The sequence below is a fragment of the Setaria viridis genome, chromosome 7 (genome assembly GCF_005286985.2).
Source record: "Setaria viridis chromosome 7, Setaria_viridis_v4.0, whole genome shotgun sequence".
NCBI lineage: Eukaryota > Viridiplantae > Streptophyta > Magnoliopsida > Poales > Poaceae > Setaria > Setaria viridis.
In genome coordinates this window covers 28,398,791-28,422,408 of record NC_048269.2, presented here as the reverse complement: position 1 = coordinate 28,422,408, position 23,618 = coordinate 28,398,791, and the positions used below count along the sequence as shown (strand labels likewise).

Here is a 23,618-nt window from a genome sequence, read left to right as displayed (position 1 = left end):
CAGAGCAGCATTGCTTATACTGTCTGAGTCTGACCAACCACTTTCAATTCTTCATGCCGACTAACGACTGCATGATATCTACTTATTCTAAATGCACGAATGTACTTCATTAGCTGAAACATATTAGCTACAAGACTTGATTCATGTTAATTTGAAAACGGCCTAAAATAATTGAAGACAAATGTCATCTCTCTACAAATACATCATCATTTTACCCAACTCAATGAATTGCTGGGATAAGTACAATCGGTACATTGGCAACTTCCAAACCTTTGATGAATCTCTCTGGTGGCAGTAAGAGGATGAAAAACAAGAGGTGCTCAGCTCATTTGCATAGCTTGAGCTTCTTGAAGAATGAAGAAATCTGGGACTTTGGGCAGGGGGCTGTGGCTATGCATGTTGGGATGTTCTCGGGTTGTTCTATCCACAGCTTATGCCGGACACCAGCTGCTTGCAGCTTCTCAGCCAAGTTCTTCAGCTGTGTCTCTCCTTTCACCTCCAATGTTACCTATACAAAAAGTGACACTCGAAATAAATTTTTTATTAAATTCAAGGGTCAACCATTGTTACATGAGCATGGACTGAGAGGCAGAGCGGATCCAAAGTACAAGTATTTATGTCATGTTACATCAGTGATGCTTGGCAAATGCCTTGTAACAACATTGCTATGCAGGAGATAATTCACAAAATCCTTAATGGATAATTCATGGTTCTGGTAAGAGTATTGCTTTGTGACATCGGTGGCTCAATTTTTATGGACCCGCCCATGCTCAGAGGCATCCATTCATGTGAGCAACTACCAAGTATCAAAGAGGAATAACAAAACCTTGTATAATACACTTGTCTCGTTAATGTTACTCATGTAGTAGCAATTAATGTTACGCATCTAATATGTACTCCGGACTACTTAAGAAGGGGATCATGAAACTAATGTTAGTAGCAAATGATGGCCATGGCTCTCCCAAACGAGCAATAAGCCAGACCCAATGCGGAATTCTAAGGCCAACGGTCGACACAAGCGAGATGCACAAGCAAGACGGTGGAGTTGGTGTGAGGCAAACCGTCGAACATGCCTTGTGCATCCGGTCGAGGTTGTCGGGCGCGCAGTAGGCGGCGGTGTCCGGGTGGTCGCGGTGCGCCCACACGGCGGCCACTGCGGCGTGGCACCCCTGCGCCACCACGCTCCCCATCGGCCACGCGTCCGCCAGGTCGCGCCGCAGCACGACGTACTGGACCAGCACGTCCACCGCCTCCTTCCCGCCTTCCTCGCCGGCGGCGGCGGTGGTAGCAGGGTTCGAAGCCGCAGAGTCCGGCGCGGCGGCGGACGCGCTCATATTGGATCTCGGCGGGGTTCGGCGGAGGGAGACCCTGGTGAGCGCCGGGAGGAGGAAGGCGGTGGTCGGGGCTGTGGCGGCTACCGGGGATGGCAGGCGAAGGGGGAGGAGGCTCAGCATGCCTCTCAACTTGGGCTTCCTGTTGCTAATACCCCCTTCAGCCCTGTACAGTTAGTTTCTCTCGGTTGCAGAATTTCCAGCTGTTAGATCTGCTTTAGGATTCGTGCTCTAGTTTCCTAATTTTGTTTGCCTAAGGAAAAAAGATCTTAGAATGTTATATAGCCAAGGCGTGATGTAACGATGGAAGGACGGGGTGCTGTTGAGCAAGATTTATGACACCGTGTGTTTCTCACGAGGTTGAATTTGGAGGTTTTTCGAGTGAAAAATGTTGAATAAGGAATGAGGCCGGTTTCGTTTAAAGCCTCATTAGTCAGTTTGATAACTGATCTGAATATCTGAAGGCAGCAGCAGACGGGGAGATGTACATGTCGGCATGCATTCTGCATTCGAAGCAACGAGCTGGTGGGCCACCGAGAGGATGATTTTTGAGTTAGGCCCAGCAACGGGTCCATGATGTATCTTTTGAGTCAGGGGGACCAAAGGCCTAGCAACGGTTAGGCCCAGCCCATGAGGTTTGTAGGCCGACGGCGGCGCAGGCCTACTCCACGGGACTGTCAGTGCGGGCCTTCTTTGCGGGTGCTGCGCGAGAGAGAGACCCGGAAGCGATAATATTTTCTGTTTCGAGCGGGCGAAATGCGGAAATGGAATACGTTCTGTCGTATTTCCTACGAGCATTTCTTCTCTTCTTTTAAAACATTTTTTGTCCTCTACTAAAACAACCAGTTGCAACGGCAACCTTGTTGACCAGGCGGCTAACAGCGGACTCAGAATCTCTTCGCCGTTCGATCTCCATCTCGTTAACCGCCTCTTGCACGGACGCTTTAGTCAGAAAACCAAACGTTCCTGCCTTCCTGGCAGAGCAAGTCAAGAACCCACATGCTCGCCGGCGCCCAATCGTCAATTCAACAGTTTGGCCTCATACACACATTACGACCGGTGCTGTTTGACCCCAAACACACCAAACCAATACTACGGGGGAATCCGAATCCCCCCGAAAACAACATGGCAATGCAAGCGGACGCTAAAGAACATGCAAGTTGCCGCGAGGTGGGGGCACCACCGTCTGCGAGTTGTCGCCTGATGACCCCTCCCCTCCCAATGATGCCAATACATCCTTCATGATCCGAACCAATCACGAGTATAAAAACCTTTCCAAGCAGGAAAAGAAAATCCGGCCTCCATTTGGTCCACTTGTCCGCGCCCTATTCCGGCATTATTCAGGTATGGAAATCAACGAACAGGTCTCTTGGCAGATACTCCCTTCATCCAATTCCAAATTACAGGTCTTTTTAGGTTTTGGGTTCATTATATTATTATGCATCTAGATATAGGTCCTATTTGGTAGAGCTTCGGCTTCTCACAAAACGGCTTTAGCTTCGACTTCTTTGGTGGAGTGGCTTTTCTAGTGGAGCTGAAGCCGTTTTGCGAAACGTTTGGTTAAAGGGCTTCTCAATGGCAATATAGGTAATTTTATGATTACTGGATACTTGGAGAGAGAGGAGAAGCCGGTGAAGCCACTTTTTTCGACTTCTCCTCTCTAGTGTAAGCCGTTTTGCGGCTTCTCCCCAGCTTTGGTGGTGAAGCCGTTTTGAAATTGCCCCTTTGGTAGAGCTTTACCAAAAGCCGGTGGAGAAGCACTTTGAGAAGCGCCTACCAAACGGGATTATAGTCGTCTAGATACATAATAATATTTATAAACTTAGAAAGTTAAAATGATATAAAATTTGAAATGGAGGAAGTACCAGGTCTTCGGTCTTCACCGCTAGGCACCAAAGGCAATCGTGATTAGTCAAATCATGTGGCGCTAGACAATTAGCACCAGGGCTAAACTAGCGCCAGACAATCAAGCCTTGCGGTGGGGAAGGAGCTTACCCGTAATTGAGACGAGACGACCACAAAAAAAAATTCAAATATTCTTTTTCTACTTGCATCCACCTGACTACCTTTCAACAATTCCCGTCCCCACTAGCTATAGCCTATAGCCAGCCTCGTTTTTATTTTTAAATAATATAGCCAGTCCCAAATTAAGTCATTCCAACTTTCTTGAGAGTCAAAGTATTTCAATTTTGATCAAATTTATACAATAAAGTATTAACATTCATCATATGTACTATTAATTTTTTCATTAAACATATTTTCATAGTATATCTATTCGGTATCATAAACTTTTATAATTCTCTTTAGAATTTTAATAAAATATAAAATAGTTTAACTTTCCCAAACGGAGGGAGTAGTGCTCAAAGCTAAAGTCGTGGTGCGGCCGTGAGCACATAAACCACAACACCGATGCGACCGAGGACCAGAAGATGGGGTGCCACGCACAGATCACATGTCAGCTCAGCCACTGGCCGCTGCTGCTTCAGTTCACAGTGGCTCACCGCACGGCCACTGCACGCGCGAAGGAAGAAAAGAAAAGGCAGTGACCAGAGACAGGCCAGAACAATCGCGAGCAAACAATAGGAATCGTTGTACCAGTGCTGGTACAGTAATCTCCTGCCCGATCGATCAACGTGGCATCATTCAAACCTAACTGTTATTAGTGTACTTTTTTATTATAATGTGATACGTTGTCAAGCCCGCACTGCACTGCATTTTCTCACATTATTTAAAGATGGGCACTCGCAGTCCTGCGGTAGCTTTAGGTCACACCAGAGCCCATGATGGTATGGAGTGGAAGTCCACTTGGACAGCTCAGCTCGCCCGGGCAGACCGAACCGAGGAGGAAGAGAAGATCTGAAATCTCCCACGGTCCCACCGCATCGCTTGATCCGATCGATCGATCCATCAGGCACGGATTGGCGTCGGCTCGCCGGGGGATTTGCCGGGACTAAACAAATCCGTGGGTTTCAGCAGTGGGTTAGGCTGAAAGCCGGGGAAGAAGCAAAGAATGTTGGAGGTGTCAAGCTCTCACTAGTCACTAGTCTCCCCTCCTCCACCGGCCATGATCGCGCTAGTAGCTTCAAATAAAAGTAACAGCAATGGTTTTACTTTTACAGCCTGGATGTAGGCAAAGTTTCTCCGCACTTGTGATAATATACTCTGGCTTCGTTTGACCTGTGGTTACCATTTGATATGCAGGTCTATTGCCACCGTTAAAGAAAGGATTTAAAAAAGGTTGGAGGTGGGAGAAGTAAATTAGTGTGCAAAGCACCAATGGAACATGAGTGGATTAGTTTATAACTTTATATGTAATGCTACTAGAAGGCTGCCTAAAATGACTTGCGATCTTATTGGCAGCGCATCGATGCTAGAGGAGCACTCGCAAGATTAAACAAATGGTGGAAACGGGGACGACGGACCGTGACAATTACGCGCCTTGTGTGGAAACAACGCGTCCTTCAAATGTTCCCTGCTTAGCCTGTTTTTTACGCAAAAAGAATAAAAAGTCCTAATCCACTAGCAACAATACCCGCCTGCCTTGCAACCGTAATCATCTTCTCATGATGAACAGCATACTCAAAAGGGACTGTAATTCGAACGATGGATCCTACTTGTCAGTTGCAATTCGAACGATGGATACTACTTGTCGGTTAACTAGCTGGTTTTTTTTTTCTGTGGTGTTGCTTGAGCTCACAGCAATCTATGAAATACTACACTATAGATCAAGGAAAGCAGGGGGCAGATTAGACATGCGTGGCTGGTAAGCAAGACTTTGTGCGGATGCATTATCTCGCGGCCTCGCACGGCTCACTACTTCCTCGCTCGGTCAACGGATCGGGCGCGAGGTCAGGCCCCCCTCCGGAAACAACAAAAGAGGCAGACTGGGCGAGCAACCCGAGGCGTTGAAAATTGGCTGCTCTGAGCTTTCTCCTCCCCCCTAGTGCGACGCGGGTCCCACGGCGCCAAAAACAATCTACTCCGTCTCAGAATAAAATAAGCCCACGTCTTGCTCCGAGGAGTCAAACGTTTCTAAATTTAACTTAAAAAATATAAAAAATAGTATCAATATTTATATCTTCAAATAAATTTATTAGTAAAATATAATCATGATCAATCTAATAATACTTATTATATATAATGAATGGTAGTACATTTTTTATAAATTTTGATCAAATTTAAAAAATTTGACTGAGAGGTGCGATATTTTGGTATCGGAGGGAGTATCCCAGGCCAAAGGCAGAGGTGGAAAGAGGAGAAAGAAAACACTCCTGCGCTACGCCAATGATGACAGAAAATACGCTGCGGTCAACTAGGGGCGCAGGCAGCCCCCAGCCGGGAAAGCGACCCCTCACCCGTCACCTTTGACCAGGCGCCCATCTCCCCCATCCCTCCGCGCGGGCCCCACATGGGCGTGGTGGGGCCACCGAGCGCGGGGAGGATACCAAAGTAAAGGCACCCACAGACTGGTGGTGCGGCCCACCCCCCACCAGGCTTGACCTCTGCACAGCGGCAGCAAGGACAAAGCCCGCCATTATTGCGCTTGTTTAAGCGGCTGCGTATGACTTCTTGGCGCTTCCGCTTGTTTTTTTTAATGAGCATTCCCCTCCGGAGGCAGCGGCGTGATGAGCTGTACCACCGGGCAACAGCACCACTGCAGAGTATTTAATCGGGTCAATGGTGAGCCCCGCTGTCGTTGTTAACTGTTTAACTACGGCGACCACCACCCTTGCCGGACGATGAAATGAATGGTTGCTACCGTCGGAAGCGGTGATGTTTTCGATGTCTACGATTCTCATGTCGCTGACGATGACGGTTGCAATCTCGTTCGGTCATTCTGAACAGAGAAAAATTGCATTCGCAGCTACTATACACCTGAATCAGATCTGCTGGGTCAGAAGGCAACAATTCCCGTCTAATTTCGTTTCGGACTAGACTAGTAGACTATGTTCAGAGAACAGGAGATAACGGAAGCGTGAGCGAGGACGGATCGGAGATATGATGAGTTTTGCTGGCATCGAAGTTGTCCTCTCCCTCTTTTTCTACAATCTTGTTTCATTTTTACACGGACATCAGATTGAGGAGCAGCTCAAAAAAAGAAGGGGGAAAAAGAAGCTACTGATCCTAGTCAGACTTTAGGCATGGCCGTTGCCGGCGGAGACGCTAGCGGCTACGGCGGCGGCCACCGGCGACGCGGTTGCCAGGGGGCTCGGCCCCGCCGCTCCCGGTGTGTGGCGGTGCTCGCCCTCGTACGTCACCACCAGCATCGCGGGGTCGTCGGTCGCGCGCTCCACGTGCTTCCTCGCCGGGCAGCCGCGGACGGTGCTGCACTTGTAGTAGCCCCTGGGAGACGGATAGAATTCGTCAGATCCTTGCTCAACGAGAATGATTTGTGGTGAATCTCGAGAGTGATGTAGCTTAGGAAGAGGAATTTACCGTGGGTAAGGGGAGCCCTTGATGGGTTTCTGGCCGTACTTCCTCCAGGAGTACTCATCCGGCGGGATGTCGGCGATCTTGGAGCTGATCGCCGGCACTCTGATGGTCCTCTTCACACGGTTTTTCCTGCAAAAATAACCAAATATCCAGTCCATGGTTAGAAAACCGCTTCCAGCCGAGGAAGATGCTAAAAGGAGAAGTGATATTTATGTTTGAGGTGCTGGGGATATCGGCGTTACCTTCTCTTGGAGCAGTGGCAGCGGCTGCCGCCGTTGGCGGTGGCCTCGGAGTGCGCGCCGGCGCAGGGCTTCCGCTTGTGCCCGGACAGCGGCGGCTTCCCGGCGGACATCAGGCTCCGGCCCTTGGAGACGCTCCCCTCGCCGGCGGTCACCGAGGAGAAGAACGACGTCGAGGTCACGGACGTCGCGGCCGACATGGTCAGGTTCGGCTTCGTGAAGTCCAGCGTCAGGCTCTGCGGCTGCGGGGCCGGCGCCGGCTGCGCCACGCTGACGGGCGCCACGTGCGGCAAGGGTGCCGGGGGAGCCGCAGGAGCGGCGACCACCGGCGCCGAGGCCACCGGGGCCGGCGACTCGACGGGCCCGCGGCGGAAGCGGGCGTGGCCGGTGCGGTCGAGGATGGAGATCACCTTGCGGAACTTGGAGACGGCCTGGTCGGCGATCTCGCCGAACGGCTGCTGCTGATGCTGAAGCTGCTGAGCTGCCTTTTGCGGCGCGGCGGCCTGGGAGGACAGGGACGAGACCAGGAGCTCCAGGCTGCGGAGGCCGGCCGCCGCCGCCTCCTGGATGGCGAGCTGGTCGTTGGTGCGGCGCGGGGCGTAGCAGCCCATGAGGTCCACGGCCATGGCAGCCGGTGCTTCGCCGGTGGACTGGCCGCGCAGATCTTGGCTTGGGGCTCGCAGGGAGATTGGGGTTGGGAGGTGGAGGTCAGGATGGAGGCAGTGGCCCGGCTTTATAGGTGGAAATAGGGAGGAGAGCAGGGGAAGATGCGAGTCAATGGGTGGTGCCACTTTTCGTAAAAGCCCATTGGATTCCTTGAAAATTCGGATGCGGTCACCTTCTCTTACAATCTTTTGAGGACTGTGGTCACCGGTTAGTCTACTGTTGGATCCCAGGGAAGAAACAATGGTGGTTTGATGGTCATGCCACCTCCAATGTATAGAAGTATGGACTGTTAGCATTAAAATAGGTGAAATCGCATTTGCCGTGTATAACGTACATAAAATTTTTCAATGGTACCTGACATTGTTATGTGTTTATGTGATGGAATAATGTTTATCTATAGTTATGGCAATCTTTTATGCTGTTGAAGTAAATATTTGGAGAACAACTATGGTTTCTACAGTCAGCTAAGTAACTCAGATCAATAAGATTCACTTATCGTATATATTCAAAATTAAATATGATGAAATATGAAGAAAATATAACGGTTCAAAATAACTAGAACAATAGAATAATATACTTTTTAGATATTTGAATAGTGACTCCTATGCATTTGTGTGCCATACACATAACTCCTGCACATTTGTACGTGCCATACACATTTCTCCTACACAAACACATACACCTTTTTAACCTTGTTGAGCATTGCCCGGATTGTTCAATAATAAAAAGAAAACAGGGGTGTCCATTTGTAAAATGCTCAATATGGGTGTGAATGACGATGACATCTTGGCCACGAGATAGTGGACTTTGAAGATAAGGGGAAATCAGTTTTCTAAGCCTTTATACCCAGCATTACAGAGTGAGAAAGAGAAAATACTACAATAGGCCTATGTGTCTTGGCTTCGAAGTCAACTATGGAGAGGGGCGAGTTTGGGCAAACATAATGACGCGTCCATTATTTTAACCAATATAAGTAAAATAATGGGCATGATAAAAAGGAGCACGATTTCTCACTTTAGCTGTATCCCTTGGAGATATTGTCTCCTTAATTTTCTAATGATTTGGGGGTAGAGGAATTTGCACGCCTACTTTGGGAACTTTCGTGCCCTCCTGCTTTTTAATACACTTTCTTAGCCCGTTGACGAACTGTTGTGAGAGCTGGCAAATCTGGCGTGATCAGGAGTTGAATCATTTTCGACACAATTATGTGCTAGTAGATTAATGCTCGTATTATTGTGACAAGTGGCTAAACAAAATATTTTCCGTTTCTTTTCTTTTTGGTGAATTGCAAGACTCTGCGCTTGGTTTATGCACTAGATTATGAGTAGTTAAACTTGTCTTCCTACCTAGGCAATGCGTTTACACGTATCTGGGATTAATAACTGCAAGTAGGAGCAGAGCTTCTACGGCTTTGAGCGATCCTGCAATTGTTTTTTCAAGAATAAAAGTTCCCCTTGGGAAGAGTTTTTCTCAACAAAGTTGACAAGTTGCAATAGAAAAATAAGGGGGTGCTGGTGGACCGATCTTGAAAGTACAAACCTGTTGCAGTAACAAAAGGAGGCCATGCGACTATGCGAGGCACACCAAATCCCTTAAATTATGATGCCATGCTGCAAATAGGCAGAGTGGTTGTAGTGGTCTCTGATGATGGTTTCAGACTTTTAGTACAAGACTTCAATAGCCAAACAAATAAACCGGACAACCTGAGCTGAATAATACTACTACAGCACCAGAATGTAGGGTGTGGTGGTGTTCAAATCAGTCCGTGCGTTCTCCTCCGGCGATGATCTTATGTATTGTTGTCAACATTTTACCTTGAGATTGGGTGCTCTTTGACATTGATGAAGTTTTTTTTTTCTCCGAGCAAACTTTGACGTAGATCTTGATTCTGAATTTCTGATATCGCTCCGCGCCTATCGTTTCAAAACAAATGAAGCATGAACTGGCGAGCAAATTTCGAGGACGTCAAGTTCACTTTCCCTCGCAAAAAGCATCTGTCTTTCTAGAAAGAAGAGAGCGTGGAATGGGTGAGACCGAGAGAGAGAGAGAGAGTCATGGGTGCAAGTGGTGACGACGGCAGGTGTACCAGGCGCGTCGGTCTCGTAGGCTGTGGGGGCCCGGACAACGAAGAACCGTCTGATCGGAGGCTGAGGTGAGCTGATCCGTCCGATTCCACGTTTGACCGTTGCGTGGTGGGCCCGCGAGGGCCGATGGGGACGTCCGCTTTGCTGCTCGGTTTGAAGAAGTAATCGGGGGCGTTGGGGCCGGAGCCTGAATTGCCTTTTGCTTTGGCTTTCTGCGCAACGGGCAAGGGATCGAGAACCAGTAATTGTAGGAGCAAAGCGTCAAGCGATAAAACTTCTCTCACATCTAATTAAATTTTTCTTATAAATAATCTAACCAAGTCAGCAAAATTATTATGTGGTATAAAATTTAATGTTCACAAAACTCCATTAAAGCTGACCTTAGAATCGATAGATAGGCGATAACGTGGCAGCACCACATGGATTTGAAATACATATGAATATGTCAACAAAATGGAAATTAATACGAGAATTTGATATTCGGCCACATCAGTTCTGTGATTGTGTTAATGCGGTCCATGTCACAACCTTAATATTCACATGTGAGAACAGATTGGGGGTCTTTATAGTGCCACATGATTTAGAGTTGCTAATCATTTCAACAGCTGTCAACAAATAGAAAGACGTAAATAGCCGTGGCGTCCATGCTTATCCTATAAAGTCAGCTCCATTTGGAGTACATGTATATCCGGAAGATGAATTTGGAAAGCAGAGGAATGAATATTCACAGCATGGAAAATACCTGACAATATGATATTCTGCTTCGGAATGGAGCCCACGTCGAACACAGATATTGTCATGTGTAAACGTTTTGTAATGTCTAGTGCCACAGAATTAGAGTTCTTAATCCCCACAAAAAGAAAAAGGAACTAGAATTCTTAATGCTGTAAATAGCTGTACAATACAAAGAAAGACGAAAACCGCCAGGGCAAGTTGGCAACCAAGCATATCGAATGTCAACTCCACGCTCGGCTCCCACGCGTCTCCTCCCCCCGTTTTATTGGAAAACATCGCGACTACAGACAGAAAATTGAGTTTAAAGACTTGCAAACCGAGTAATACTAAAATGCAGGATAAGATCGCGCAAGAGTTGACTCCATCTCCCGCCCATAAAAATAGTACAGGAAGAAGAATCATCGATCGGGCACCGGCGATAAAACAATCCGCCGGCAGGTCAAACCTAATCGCGCCTTCAGCCCCGTCAATCCCTGCACGATCCCCCTGCTGCCCTCCAACCAATCCGAAGCTTCGCTCTCGCTCCCGGCCCAACAAGAAGCAACCGGCCGGTTCCTGTCGCCGTCGGCAGGCAAAATTTGCCCAAACTCGCCGGTGAATGATCGGTCGAATCGACCCATCGGTTGGATTCGCGGCGGTTGTCACGCTTCGGCGCCGCGCGGCCACGAGCCGCGCGTGAGCGCGGGCATGAAAAGCCAGGCCGCCGGCAGCGGCGAGGCAAGCGTGCGTGGGTTCGGTTGGCAACTTGGCATCGGGTTCCCGTTGACTTCGCGCGAGCACCAAACCACTTGTTTGTTCCTGCCACAAGCAGAGGTGTCCGTGCCTTTCGACTTTTTAGGTCCGGTCCCCCGGCTGTGTGTGCGAGGTCGCGCCCGTACGCGTTGGCGCTGGGCGCACCGCGTGTGTGTTCCTCCCCGTTTACTGCCGCACGATAGGGACGGGTCGATCGTTGCGTGCTCCTGCTTTTTCATGCGTGGTTGGCACACCCGTGACGAGTCCCAAATCAGCACAGTGTGTCGGTCAATCTTGAAGAACTTCAGAATATACCGGGGGGGGGGGGGGGGGGGGGGAAGTTCGGGGTTTTGGAAAAAGGATTTGTTGCCGATAAAGTCTTTGGCGCTAGAATGAAAAGGTTGCAGGTCATCTAGAAAAAGGAGATGCAGATACGGGTGTGTATGTATTGGACCAAATGCAAAGGTTTTGGTTCACCAGTTTTGGCCAGTGGAGCAGTTGTTGTCGCGTGCATCTTGCGCCCTCGGACGCTCCAGGTACTCTCGACAACTCGGTAAGAAAAAAGCGACCGGACCTAACACGTGCCCGTCGCAGAGCAATGCATGCGCGGCCGGTGCGACGCGCACGGAGTTGACAAACGAACCAGTCGGAGACCGAGGCACACACAGCAACCGAGTGAGGAAGACAAGAAGAAAAAAATCTAGTCGTCAACCACGTACGTACGCTGTTATTACAACATCAGGTGCGTGAACTGAACGGGTAAAAGCTACCCATTGCGCACGGTTCAGTGAACCCGGATGGCCAGGTGATGCGTCACCAAACTTCGTGGTACTCCTGACGACGTCACCAAACTTCGTGGAGTACACTGGTACTGTTTGAGCGCTGACTGACGCGGCGAGTCAGTAGGTTGTTCTCTGCGGCCACGGATTCCCGTTGTACGCATCCCGTGCCGTCGAGATCTCTCGGCAAACGACGACGAGCCCTTCGTTTTGCTTTGCCTCCGTCTCGGCTCGATCGAAGACACTCGGCCACCAGAGCGGTATGGTCAAGGCTGAGAAGTTGAGATGAGTTTTGCGACTTCGTTTGCCCGTTCCGAGGACATGGCTGATGTGCTGATGCTTGATGCGGCTGCGTGAGCGCTTGCACTCTGAATCCGTCCATGGACCAGAGGCATGCGCATCTAGGAGGAGGAGCCACCGATCGCGGACTGGATCAGTAAGCCTTGGTCCCCGGGAGAAAGGAAACCCAAACTGAACTCTGCTGCGTGCTGCCCCACTTTTTCACGCCAAAACAGTAGCGCAATTTCATGATAGATTTTTTTTTGAAAAGAAAACATTCATGATGGAATTGCATGTGCTAAAAATCTGTATAAGGTGAGCCCCCGGTTGAATAGTTGCGCCCTGTACTCCCCTGTCCAAGTGCCTGCGTGCTGCCTGACTGAGTCCGACCTCCGACGTCCATTACGTTCCAAAAAGGTTGCTATTATTCTCTTTGGGCTGATTATTAGTAGTATTTACCCGCACCAGGCCCAATAATCGTGGTATTTCGCTGAAGCCGACGGGGCCCCGCCGTGTCGAGGGGGTAGATTAGCAGGCCTGGGCCCAAAATAAGTTGACAGGCCCAGTTCACAAATACGGAAACTCGCTGATATTTATTTCTTCCGCCGCTCGCTCGCTCGCTCGCCGTGCGAGTAAAGAAATTTGGCACACCACCACCTCTTGTTTTGTGAGGGGACAATGAACCGTGCCGCGTTAGAGGGAGAGGGAGTCGGAGCCAAGAGGAGCTACACCAAACTGGCAAGGCAGATAGAGGTGCAATCAGCTTTGGCCTTTGGCTGCAGCAGCCGCCAACCAGCCACGGCCAGGCTAACGATTACGTGCGCGTCTCGCCGCATAGGCGTAGACGGTGATCTACACGCGTAGAGCACGAGACCCGTGAAGCCCCCGGCCCCCCATCGAGCGACAGGTTGTACGGGCAAGAATGGCGTCTGCGGCGCGGAGGGCGGCGCTAAGCCAGGTCACGTCAGAAGGTCCGGAGCCGTGGTACTAGCCATCGCCGTAGACCGGCATGGCGGCATGCGGCGCGACGTGCACCGAGCCTTGAGCCGTGCGAGAACGGTGGGCCATTAGTTGCAGAAGCAGGCTGTCCGCTCAATGGCTGCGCGTCCCCGCGGATGTACGCAGCAGTTCGTGCTCAACGGAATTGGCGGCGGCGTTTAGGAACTGGAGAAGGATCCCAACCGATATGCACGTCGACCGGCCCTTGCCGAGCGTGTGCATTCGGAGCCACCTGCAACCTTGAAATATTTGCTACCGTTGCTGTTCATTTATGTGACTATTTCAGAACAACGGTACGCTTGCAGTACCATTCTCCTGCACAGACGGGGCAACAACAGATCCGAGACATATATGCTGCACATTCTGAGTAACCTGAGAGCCCGGCCGGACACTGCCTGCAAATCTGAAGCTCTGAACAACAAACAGGAAGTAGTGTCAATTACAGCTTCAGTTTCAGTGTTAGCAGAACTGATGATGCGCGGCGTGCCCCGGCTCGCCCTAGCGAGGACACGACGCGGTCAATTCATCCAGAGAGTAGAACGTGCGCGTGATCTTGGAGGTCTTGGATTCATGGTCCGCAACCGACCTGGAGGTCTTGGAGGCAAGGCACAGCACGGAACGAACCTTTCAAGATCGCCGCGCCGTGAGCTGAGATCATGGCACGCGACGAACACGCCGAGATCGCCGCGGCGTGCGCTGACGCGGACGGCATGCAGGCGGCGCGGTAGCGAGGAAGGTGGAAACGGGCCTTTTTGCGATTATACTCGTCGATCTCGGCCGCTAAAGTTCGATCCAGCGGTTAATATAGCACCTAGGGGTGGACGGTACGTCCACCCCGGACGGTATTTGATTTACCGACCACCCTTGTGGTCGGTCCGCCGTCCGCCTCTTGCCACACGCCGGCAGCCCGGCACGCCGTCGTGAGCTCCGCCACGCGATAAAATGCAGAGGCGGGAGGTCCGCGAGGCCGCTCCTGGGAGACACAGGGCGGTTAACGGTCTTCACCTACGAGGTGGACGCCGTCGCGGCGGCGCGGTTCGACGCCGACCGCGAGCTGCTGCGCGCGCCGGTGGACCTGCTCTCCGGCCGGGCCGGGACAGCGTTCTAAGGCAAAGCAGCCATAGCGGTCAATGTAAGCGTGATCATGTCTGCGACCAAACCGAGTCGCTGTCGCTGGACCCGGCGCCGCTGCTGCCGAGGTGGGTAGACCTCAGGCGTAAGGTCGCGTTCCCGGCCGGCTTCCCGCTACCGGACGGGCGGAGAGAAGCGTCTTGTGTTGCAACCTAGCAGGCGTGCGCCGCGGGGACCGCAATGTGGACCTAGCGGCTCGGCAAGACGGAACGAGCGCCTCGGAGGTCGCCGAGGTGTGCCATCGCATAACGCAGATGTTCAGACTTGTATTTCAAAACCTCCAATTGGGAGATAATCTCATTTTTAGATCACATCCAGACTTGTATTTCAAAACCTTCCATTGAGAGAGAATCTCATTTTTAGAGCACATCCAGACAAATCCATTTTTTTTTACGAACATCCATCTTTATTTCAGAACAATATAATCTCTTTTGTCACACATCCATACATTGAATGATTTGGTAGATACACTATACATTGGAATAGAACTGCTTCAACAATCTATCTATCCATACATTATATGATTCTATAACTATACAGCCTACTCTTGAGGTGAGTCCTCACTACAATACTGAACATAGCTGGATCTCTCTATGATGCCCTTGTGCCTCCTGGCCTAGCATATGCTAACAGGCATCAGCTAACTCGATCCTACAACACCATCAGGCTCAAATCCAACCTCGAGAATCAGCTCGCAGGCGACACCACTTTTCATCTGCATTGTCAAAGCATCATCTTTCAGAGCTCAGCCGTCTCTAATTCAGCCTCTCCCACCATATACACGATAAGAAAATGTCAAAATAGTGTTGCTAGTGCTTCTGCTGTTGATGAATCATAATCAAGGCTGTATAAAAGAAGCATCCCATGTGATGACGAATTTATGAACATGGGTGTCTTGGCGTATCCTATCTTGACCTCAATCTAGTCCAGATTTTATGCCAAAAGCTTCTCCTTAGGAAGAGCATAGAAGTATTGCATCAAGAGCTTCTTCTTAGGAATTTTGTTAATTAGTTTCTTGAGAGGCCACGGCCGCAGGACTTTGAGAGGTATCTGCAAGGAAGCAACAAAGTGTGATAGCTAAATATCGCAGTTCAATTTTAGCTGCAGAAAACACAATGCATGTTACCTTTTGATGAATGTTCAGGTTGATGTACTGGGCTGCCCACGAAGTTGACCAAGAATGGGGGTCTAGATAGCATCTTCATGAGTGGGAAACCTGTAGAGATGCAACAATAATGTCAGGATCCGAAACTGTAGCTTGTTTTGAACTGTGGGAACACTATATTACCTTCATTGGATGAATATTCAGGGATTTGGCCCTCGAGCACGGATCGCCCACCAGCTTGCAAAGCTTTCTCTGAAGAATACATGAATTTTACAGTTATTGGCTTATGGCATGCAGATTCATATAAACACGAGAGCTCTTCTTAGTTTGCATGCACGAGAGATCTAATGCAATGATAACATACATGGTGTTCTATGGTAATATGGTACCAAATCATACTATGTTTTTCATATTATAAACATGCAAACTAGAAAGCAAACAAAATTATGTAAGAAACAGGGCAAACTGGCGTCTTACCAAGTAGTGCCATCTGCAGTTCACCCCTTATCCTTGCTGAACCTGCTGCTGAAAAAGCTTGTTCGGTAATCAGTAAAACTATATTATGATGAGCTAAACATATTCTTCTTATTGTGCGCATATAATGCTATAAAAGGTGATACTATCTGGAGATGCCAAGTAGCATTTTGTTACCTGAACAATCAGGACTCGCCGCTTGAGTCGAAGAAGGCAACCTGCACAAGGGTGCAGGTCCGTGAGTGTTAATTTTGATGTAGAAGTAGCACGAGAGTTTCAATTCATATGTGTCCTTACCTCTTCTTCATCCGAAGATAGAATTGGGCGTAATCGGTTGACTGTTTGCGGCATGCAATCTTCATATGACGCCCCCGATGAAAGCTAGCAAGGATTAGATCGCATGACCGATCATGTCGCAGTTAGTATTGGAGACTGAAAAGGATCATGTACACCACTATACTTGAAGAAGCTTGCGCACGCAAGATGCAAGTACCTAGACCGAATGGGCACTACATGGTGCAGGTTGTGCCGGCCACGCGGGAAATGCAGCCTGTCCTTGAGCTCAGGTGTCTTGTAGACCATCTCCTCGACCATCTCTGCCGCCTTGTTCCTGACGAGCTGCCAGTTCAGGAAGTCCCTGAAAAAGGAGTGCGATGAGAGAAGTAAGATGCTGCAGTTATGGATTGATCGTCGTACCTGGATGGAGCTTCATGCACGAGGGAGAGGGACATCTTAGATAGACCGTACCTGGCATGGTCTGAGCGCAGGAAAGGACATCGGCAACAAGGGTAGCGAAGCAGGGGTACTCCGTGAGCAGAGACTCTTTGTAGATGCTTAGGAACCAGTCGGAGAGCAAGCACGCCATGATGGTGACGCCGTCGGCGAAGTCGCTGAGGGCCGTGAGGTCCTGGAGGAACAGCAGGAGTAGTGTGGCCTCGTCGCTCATTGGGTCGGAGGGAACGAAGCCGACGACGTAGGAGCGGCCACCCGCCACTGGCCTGTCCTAACAAGCTTCACCAGGTCCTTCACCTCGAAGATCAAGCGCGTCCTCTTCTTCATCCTACGGGATTAATCGGCCACCAGATCGATAAATCCTACGAACGGGTGATCGAGGGACACGCAAATCAAAACAAGGAGAGGTTCCATGGAGAACATACGCATTGTAGACCTCCTCGTACATGTGCCGCCGGTGGTAGGCGAGGAGCCGGCGGAGACGGAGGCGCTCTGTGCAGGGATAATCCAGGGACTGCAGGAGGTGCCGTTCGCCGTCGCCGGAGCACGCCATCGCTCTTCGATTCCGCGTTCCCGTCGGTGTGCGAGGGTGCGATTGGGTTGGGGATCGGGGGATTTGGGCGTGACCGGGAGGGGGGATCAGGGGACTGTTATGTTCGGGTTGTGGAGCGGCGGAGCGCGCTGGCCAGCGGGGGATCCGTACGGGCTCGCAGGGCTTGCGCGGCCGGATTGGGCTCCATACGGGCTCACAGGGAGCCACGGACACTTTTGTAGGCCTTCAAACAAAAGCACAACTGAAGCCCAAAAATCAAACGAGGCCCCCGTCCGTCCTTGTCGACGACGCGCGCGTAAGCAGGCATTGTTTACAAATTGCAGAAACTACTGTTTCGTTCTCTTTTCCTGTTAGGAGGATTAGGAATTCCGTTATTTGTATTCCCTGTCCTTCTGCTGTCTAGTGCACTTCGGAGCCGACTCTGGAGTTTGGGCAGGACGCAAAGGTGGCGTACTTGAATTGTGCTCAGGAATTTGAAGCGTAGACAGCTTATTTTCCTAGGCTACTTGGAACTACCTCCAAAGCGAAAGCAGAGCCTGCGGTTGCTGATGTTTTAACTTCATCTGATAACAGGAACCTGTCCCGTGACCATACTTCCAGTATGGATCAGCTGCACTGGCCCCATCCTGATTGCAACCAACGCCGAACTGGCCAACTAGCCACCATGGCATCGAACTGCCGATGAGAATGAGATACACAGGATACTCAGACTTCAGAGATATGTTTCGAGATGAGAAGCCAACCAACGCCAAACGATTCAACGATGTAAGAGCTAGCCCTGCGCCCATGCATGTTCTTGTAGGCCAAAATGAGTTTGCTCTTTTCAAAATTCAAATCGATTAATTTATTAATTTAAAACGAAGGAAAAACATCATGCACAAAATCAAAAATTTTGGAGCTTCCTTACGCGCAACTGCCACCTTTAATTTCCTCCTCGCGTTGGACACATCGCGTGCGTGACTCGAGCACTCAACACGAATCGACGTGCACCTCTCAAAGCAGATCGATCGTGCAAAAGCAGAACCTGCGGAGGCACACTGCAGTTCATCCCAACCCAAATACACACTCGCTGCATCAAACTACCGAGAACAATCAACGACCATGCCGAGATCATTGAATGCCCTGGCAGCAGCAGCGGCAGCAGTGGTGTTCGTTGCATGCCTGGCGTCATGTTCGAGTAATGCAAGCGCTGCTGCGGGTAGCTTGTACGAGGATTTCGACGTGATATGGGGTTTGGGGCGCGGGGGGGGGGGGGGGGGGGGGGGGGGGGGGGGGGGGGGGAGGGGACGACCACGTCAGGGTCGCCGCCGTCGGCGGCGGCAGCTGGTGACGCTGACCCTCGACAACTCCTCCGGCTCCGGAGCCTCCGGGTTCCAGTCCAAGGACCAGTTCCTGTTCGGGGAGTTCAGCATGGAGATGAAGCTCGTGCCGGGCGAGTCGGCCGGCACCGTTGCCACCTTCTACGTAAGTCTGCAGACACAAATTAAAGTCGACATGTCTGCATTGCAATATTGCATGATGTGTTGACTGTTGAGAGCTCTGTTCTACAAAGTTTAGCTCGACGAAGTTAACTTATGGTGTCTCTCGATTCGTGAATTGCTTTTGCGAAGCTGACTTCGGAAGGAGACGCGCACGACGAGATCGACTTCGAGTTCCTGGGGAACGTGAGCGGGGAGCCGTACGTGATGCACACCAACGTGTTCGCGCAGGGAAGAGGCAACCGGGAGCAGGAGTTCTACCTCTGGTTTGATCCCACCGCGGACTTCCACAACTACACCCTCCTCTGGAACCCACACAACATCATGTACGTCGCTAATCGTGAACACATATACACTTTCGGTATTGCTGTATTCTCATATCTTGCATGGATACACCCACTTGCCGTTTAGTAATTCATAGTAACTCTGCCTGCCCCTAAGTACGAGTTGAACAAAAGAGCACGTGATTGAGAGAGAGAGAGAGAGAGAGAGAGAGAGAGAGAGAGAGAGAGAGAGAGAGAGAGAGAGAGAGAGAGAGTTATTCGGAAAAAGGAACTAAAATCACGCCATTAGAACCCAAATGGTCCATGACATAGATCCAGAGTAACCCAGCCCAGTCCATTTCGGCGATACTACTAAGCCGAAGGTAGCATTAAGGCCCATAATTCCAGCCCATTAACGCAGTCATGCGGCCATCATTCGGCCCACAAAACATTGAGCAATGCAATTTCGTTTCTGAACCTCTAAAGAAACCATTTCTGAAAATCTAAAAAAAAGAAGCAATTTCTGAACCTTCATTTTTTTCCTCCCTTATTTCGATGTCCTCACTGTCGGTTTGGTTCCTCGATAACGGCGCATGAGTTGCAACTTACTACTTGACACACATGTGTTGATGGCAATCTTGAGATGGTTACTTGGATATTAAAGCCAAATGATTGCGACGACGTGCAGGATTGTTTCAGTACCTTCAGTTAGCATATTTCGAAGCACGAGCCATGCACATGCGTGTTCCTTTCTCTTCCCATGTTAGTTTTAAAAAACAGCTGGAAAATCGTGAAGACGCACATGAGAAGTCAAGTTAGCCGCACAAAAAAATGTCAAAGAGTAATTTTCCCTATAAAAAGTCAAATACTAGATTCTGCCGAAATGGCTGCTTTTTCAAGCATCTGAATCAAATCTCACCTTATTATTTATAATAAGCTTATATTAAATTCAAATCTGAATCATTTGGTCCGTTCATGCATAAATCTGGGTAGATTGAATTAATGAGTTAGATCTCCGAAATCTCACCATCTCTTGTTTTTTTTTGTACAAAATAAATTTAACGGCAATGCTGTGATGACAGCTGGTCGGTGGACGGCGTGCCGGTGCGCGTGTTCAGGAACCACGAGCCCGCCGGCGTGCCGTACCTGAGCGGGCAGGCGATGAGGGTGCACGGGAGCCTGTGGAACGGCGAGAGCTGGGCGACGGAGGGCGGGCGCGTCAAGACCAACTGGTCCGCGGCGCCGTTCGTCACGTCGTACGGCGGGTACGCGTCCAGCGCGTGCGTCGTGCCGGCGAGCGGCGGCGGCGGCTGCCCGCCGAACGCATCGTCGTCCCCGGGCGACGCCGGCGCGTGGATGGGCCGGCAGCTGGGGCCCGAGGGCGTCGCGTGGGCGCGGGAGAAGTACATGATTTACGACTACTGCGATGATCGCTGGCGGTTCCGTCAGGGCCCGCCGGCCGAGTGCAACCTCGACCGTCTCGGCTGATGGCCGGCCCATTTGTTTGTGTGTTCGTGTGGTTCCGATGTAACGTTACCGTGTCGAAAAATGGTGGACATTATTCCTGATGTAGACGATGTAATTCATGAAAGCAGGGACAATGAGCCAACGACGCCAATGGCGATGATAAAGTTTGGTTTCTCGGAACAATAGTGTGGAACTATTTATGGTTTTACATGACGAATCAATGATGCTAAAACAAAGCAAGAGCTCTGTCAGAGAAATGTTGATACATCTGATGACCCGGGGAAGAAGTGAAGCAGCCGGAGGGAGAACAAATCACCAATCTAATAAAGAATCAAAATTGTACCTGCTGTGTGTCTTCAGATGTACAGAAGTAACTGATCAGCGGATCGAACCCAACAACAATAATCGTCGATCCCCTCATCATCAATTGGCCATCAAGAAATGAGTGATCAAACCCCTGCTCGTTGCAGGTAGCAATCCTTGGGGAACTCCGACTCGTTGAACCTCTTGTGGTCGGAGCAGTAGTCGTAGATCCGGTAGTTGTCGTTGACCCACTGCAGGTCGGCGAGCGTCTGGGGGTCGAGGTCGAAGCGCGTCGAGTCCTTGGGCTCGGCGCCGCACCACGACACGCCGGGCGACGGGCGGCACGAGGTGGCGGTGTAGTTGCGGTAGTAGGCGACGAAGGGGGCGTTGGACCAGTCGGTCTTGATGGCGCCGCCCTGCGTCGCCCACTCGTCCGCGTCCCACAGGCTGCCGTACACCCGCTGCTGCTGCCACGTCGGGTACGGCACGCCCTGGTCCTGGTAATTCTTGAACGCACGGATCGCCTTCCCGTCAACCCTGATTCTGATGAGGCAGATCACATGATCGATCGATCGATGCATTAGTTAGTCACTGAACGATCGATCAGAAGCTGATCGACGACGACGCGATCATGCATTGCATCCTATTGGATATGATGCTTGGACTTAAAAGATTAAACGGTAACACACATGGAACTCACATGATGTACTTGGGGTTCCACTCGATGGTGTAGGTGTGGTAGTCGGCGGTGGGATCGAACCAGAGGTAGAACTGCTGCTCCCGGCCACCGACGCCGTCGGCGAAGATGTTGGTGTGGAGCGTGATGGGCTCGCCGGTGAGGTTGCCGAGGAACTCCAGGTCGATCTCGTCGTGGTACGACCAGGGGCCTTCGGAGATCGTCTGCAAGTGCGCGCATCGAAAGATTCCACGTGTCAAAAAGTCAACCCCCCACGACGCACAGTGGCGTGCTGCGTGCGTGCATGTGTGTGTCTCGATCCGTTGAAAAAACGGAAGCAAGCAAAGTGTACTGATGACTGGCATGCCAAGCAAGCTAGCCGAGACTGAGAAAGAAAGCTGATCTAGATCGATGCAGATACATGGCTGGCTGCAGAGGGAGAGACGAACGAGATCTTACGTAGATGGTGCCGACGACGCCGGCGGAGTTGCCCTCGACGAGCTTGATGTCCATGCTGATGGTGCCGTAGAGGTACGTGTTCCTGGAGCGGAAGCAGGAGCCCTGCTGCTCGTCCAGGGAGAGCGCCAGCGACTCGGTGTCGGGGCCGTCCATGAAGAAGTAGGTGTGGCTGGCGCCCCAGATGAGCTCGATGTCCTCGTCCAGGGTCGCCGCGCACAGCTGCAGCATGCTGCCCAGCAGCACCGCCACGCCGACGACAAGTAGCAGGCTGCTGCGGCAGAGCTTGGGGCTGCAAGAAGGCGACGCCATGGCTTGCTAGGTTACAGGCAGCTGGGAAACTAGCTGCTGGCTCCCACTATGGAGAGGTCAGAGGCCTGTACGTTTATTTATAGGGAGTCAATGGATGGAGATCGGGGACGAAGGTGGCGAGGAAATGAGGGTGCGCCTAGAGGAATTCGCGGAGTAGCTAGGGCTGCGAGGCTAGTGAGGAATCGAATGTCAGCTAGGGTGTGGCTGGCTGGCTGGCTGAGAGGACGGAAAACCTAGTTCCGGAATCCAACACAAGAACTCATGCTACTTAGTCTCCAATACACTAGTATAAGCGTTTTGCAAATGCTGGTCGCCGTCACGCGCCGTGCACATGCATGCATGAGAGAGCGCGTACCCTCGGAGCAGAGAGCAGACGGCGACCTCAAATTCTGTAGATTTGCTCCATGCCATGTCAAAGCAAGGAAATCGATCAACTCCATCACCGGGCTGGCTAGATCTCGTTAAACTGGTATCTTATTGTGCTGACCTGCAAGCGTGTACACACCTCATCAACTCGATCGATCAGATTTGTTTCTCGTCAATGAAATTTAGTGAAGCCATATGGGTTAGACTCTGCTTGAGTACTCAGTGCTAAGCTGTCTCTTAGACTCTTAGTAGTGTGCTCTTGTATTTGATTGCGAGTTGTTTGACTTTGTTGAGCGAGGGAGCTCACGTCTAACTGTGACTGCAAGCAGATCTGACCGACGCCATGTCGCCATGTTAATTTGGCACTGGGCTTGGGAAAATGCAAGTAGATTACACTTGAAGAACACGGTTACCGTGGAACGAAATAGCATTATCAGGAATGCATGCATTTCAGTAGGGAACACATTTGATTTGAGCTTGGAGAGAAGCGCGCACTAAGATTGGTCAAGGCCACGCGGTTCCTGATCAAGACACCCCACGCGACGCACCGCATGGCCAATCACCGATCACGAAGAATGCGTGCGAGATATTTACCGTCTCGGGAGGCGGTTTGATCACTTCGATTTCTTACTCGGGGAGCCACGGCCCGCGCGCATCGGAGCTCGCATGTGCAGCAACCAGCTCGTGCTCGGCATCTGCAGGCAGGCGCGGCCGCGATGGAGGCAGCCGCAGAAAAAATTGTCCATCGCGCCTCTGTCATCGGGTCATCAGCTAGCCATTGCCAGTGGATATGTCGGTGCTGCTGCTTCGTCTTCTATGCGGACATTTGCGCGGGCGTCATGAGTGACAAGGCGATGTGCAGGAAGCCAGATCGTACGTACGATTGATTTACAGCGAGATCGTACGTACGATTTACATTCTAGCAACGAATTGCTGGACAGATCAAAACGAGACTGCGAGTACGTACCCACCTGGTTAACTCAAAATTAAGTCGGAAATCAGCACAAGTACGCGAGAGACAGTAG

At 50.7% G+C, this 23,618-nt stretch overlaps 5 protein-coding genes across 7 annotated transcripts; 1 reads left to right on the top strand and 4 right to left on the bottom strand.

The window, feature by feature from the left end:
* Nucleotides 1-82: 82 nt before the first annotated feature.
* On the bottom strand, nt 83-1,726 carry LOC117864431 (uncharacterized). The gene is made up of 2 exons (XM_034748537.2): nt 1,074-1,726; nt 83-508 (listed from the first exon to the last, which is right to left on the bottom strand). Exons 1-2 carry the CDS (start codon nt 1,452-1,454, stop codon nt 326-328), a joined length of 564 nt encoding a protein of 187 aa, XP_034604428.1. The 5' UTR covers nt 1,455-1,726; the 3' UTR covers nt 83-325.
* Nucleotides 1,727-6,319: 4,593 nt separating this feature from the next.
* Nucleotides 6,320-7,718, bottom strand: LOC117862551 (WRKY transcription factor WRKY51). Its single transcript, XM_034746043.2, has 3 exons — nt 7,007-7,718; nt 6,768-6,893; nt 6,320-6,674 (listed from the first exon to the last, which is right to left on the bottom strand). Exons 1-3 carry the CDS (start codon nt 7,627-7,629, stop codon nt 6,467-6,469), a joined length of 957 nt encoding a protein of 318 aa, XP_034601934.1. The 5' UTR covers nt 7,630-7,718; the 3' UTR covers nt 6,320-6,466.
* A 7,135-nt stretch (nt 7,719-14,853) lies between these two features.
* Nucleotides 14,854-17,461, bottom strand: LOC117862748 (uncharacterized). Of its 3 annotated transcripts, none has more exons than XM_034746255.2 (9): nt 17,145-17,461; nt 16,735-17,047; nt 16,481-16,624; nt 16,285-16,368; nt 16,165-16,205; nt 15,991-16,047; nt 15,697-15,765; nt 15,535-15,624; nt 14,854-15,458 (listed from the first exon to the last, which is right to left on the bottom strand). In XM_034746255.2, the coding sequence occupies exons 3-9, from the start codon at nt 16,579-16,581 to the stop codon at nt 15,412-15,414; spliced, it is 489 nt and encodes a 162-aa protein (XP_034602146.1). In that variant the 5' UTR covers nt 16,582-16,624; nt 16,735-17,047; nt 17,145-17,461; the 3' UTR covers nt 14,854-15,411. The 3 variants fall into 3 exon arrangements, with proteins under 3 accessions (XP_034602146.1, XP_034602148.1, XP_034602147.1); XM_034746257.2 differs by having other exon boundaries at nt 15,991-16,035; nt 17,145-17,460; XM_034746256.2 differs by having other exon boundaries at nt 15,991-16,038; nt 17,145-17,458.
* A 912-nt stretch (nt 17,462-18,373) lies between these two features.
* LOC117864835 (xyloglucan endotransglucosylase protein 7) lies at nt 18,374-20,501 on the top strand. The gene is given in 5 exon segments (XM_072295345.1): nt 18,374-18,449; nt 18,556-18,588; nt 18,591-18,736; nt 18,883-19,076; nt 20,096-20,501. Coding segments are annotated over 5 exon segments (855 nt in total).
* A 113-nt stretch (nt 20,502-20,614) lies between these two features.
* On the bottom strand, nt 20,615-22,469 carry LOC117862747 (xyloglucan endotransglucosylase/hydrolase 2). Its single transcript, XM_034746254.2, has 3 exons — nt 21,919-22,469; nt 21,484-21,683; nt 20,615-21,326 (listed from the first exon to the last, which is right to left on the bottom strand). Exons 1-3 carry the CDS (start codon nt 22,225-22,227, stop codon nt 20,930-20,932), a joined length of 906 nt encoding a protein of 301 aa, XP_034602145.1. The 5' UTR covers nt 22,228-22,469; the 3' UTR covers nt 20,615-20,929.
* Between the last annotated feature and the right edge of the window lie 1,149 nt (nt 22,470-23,618).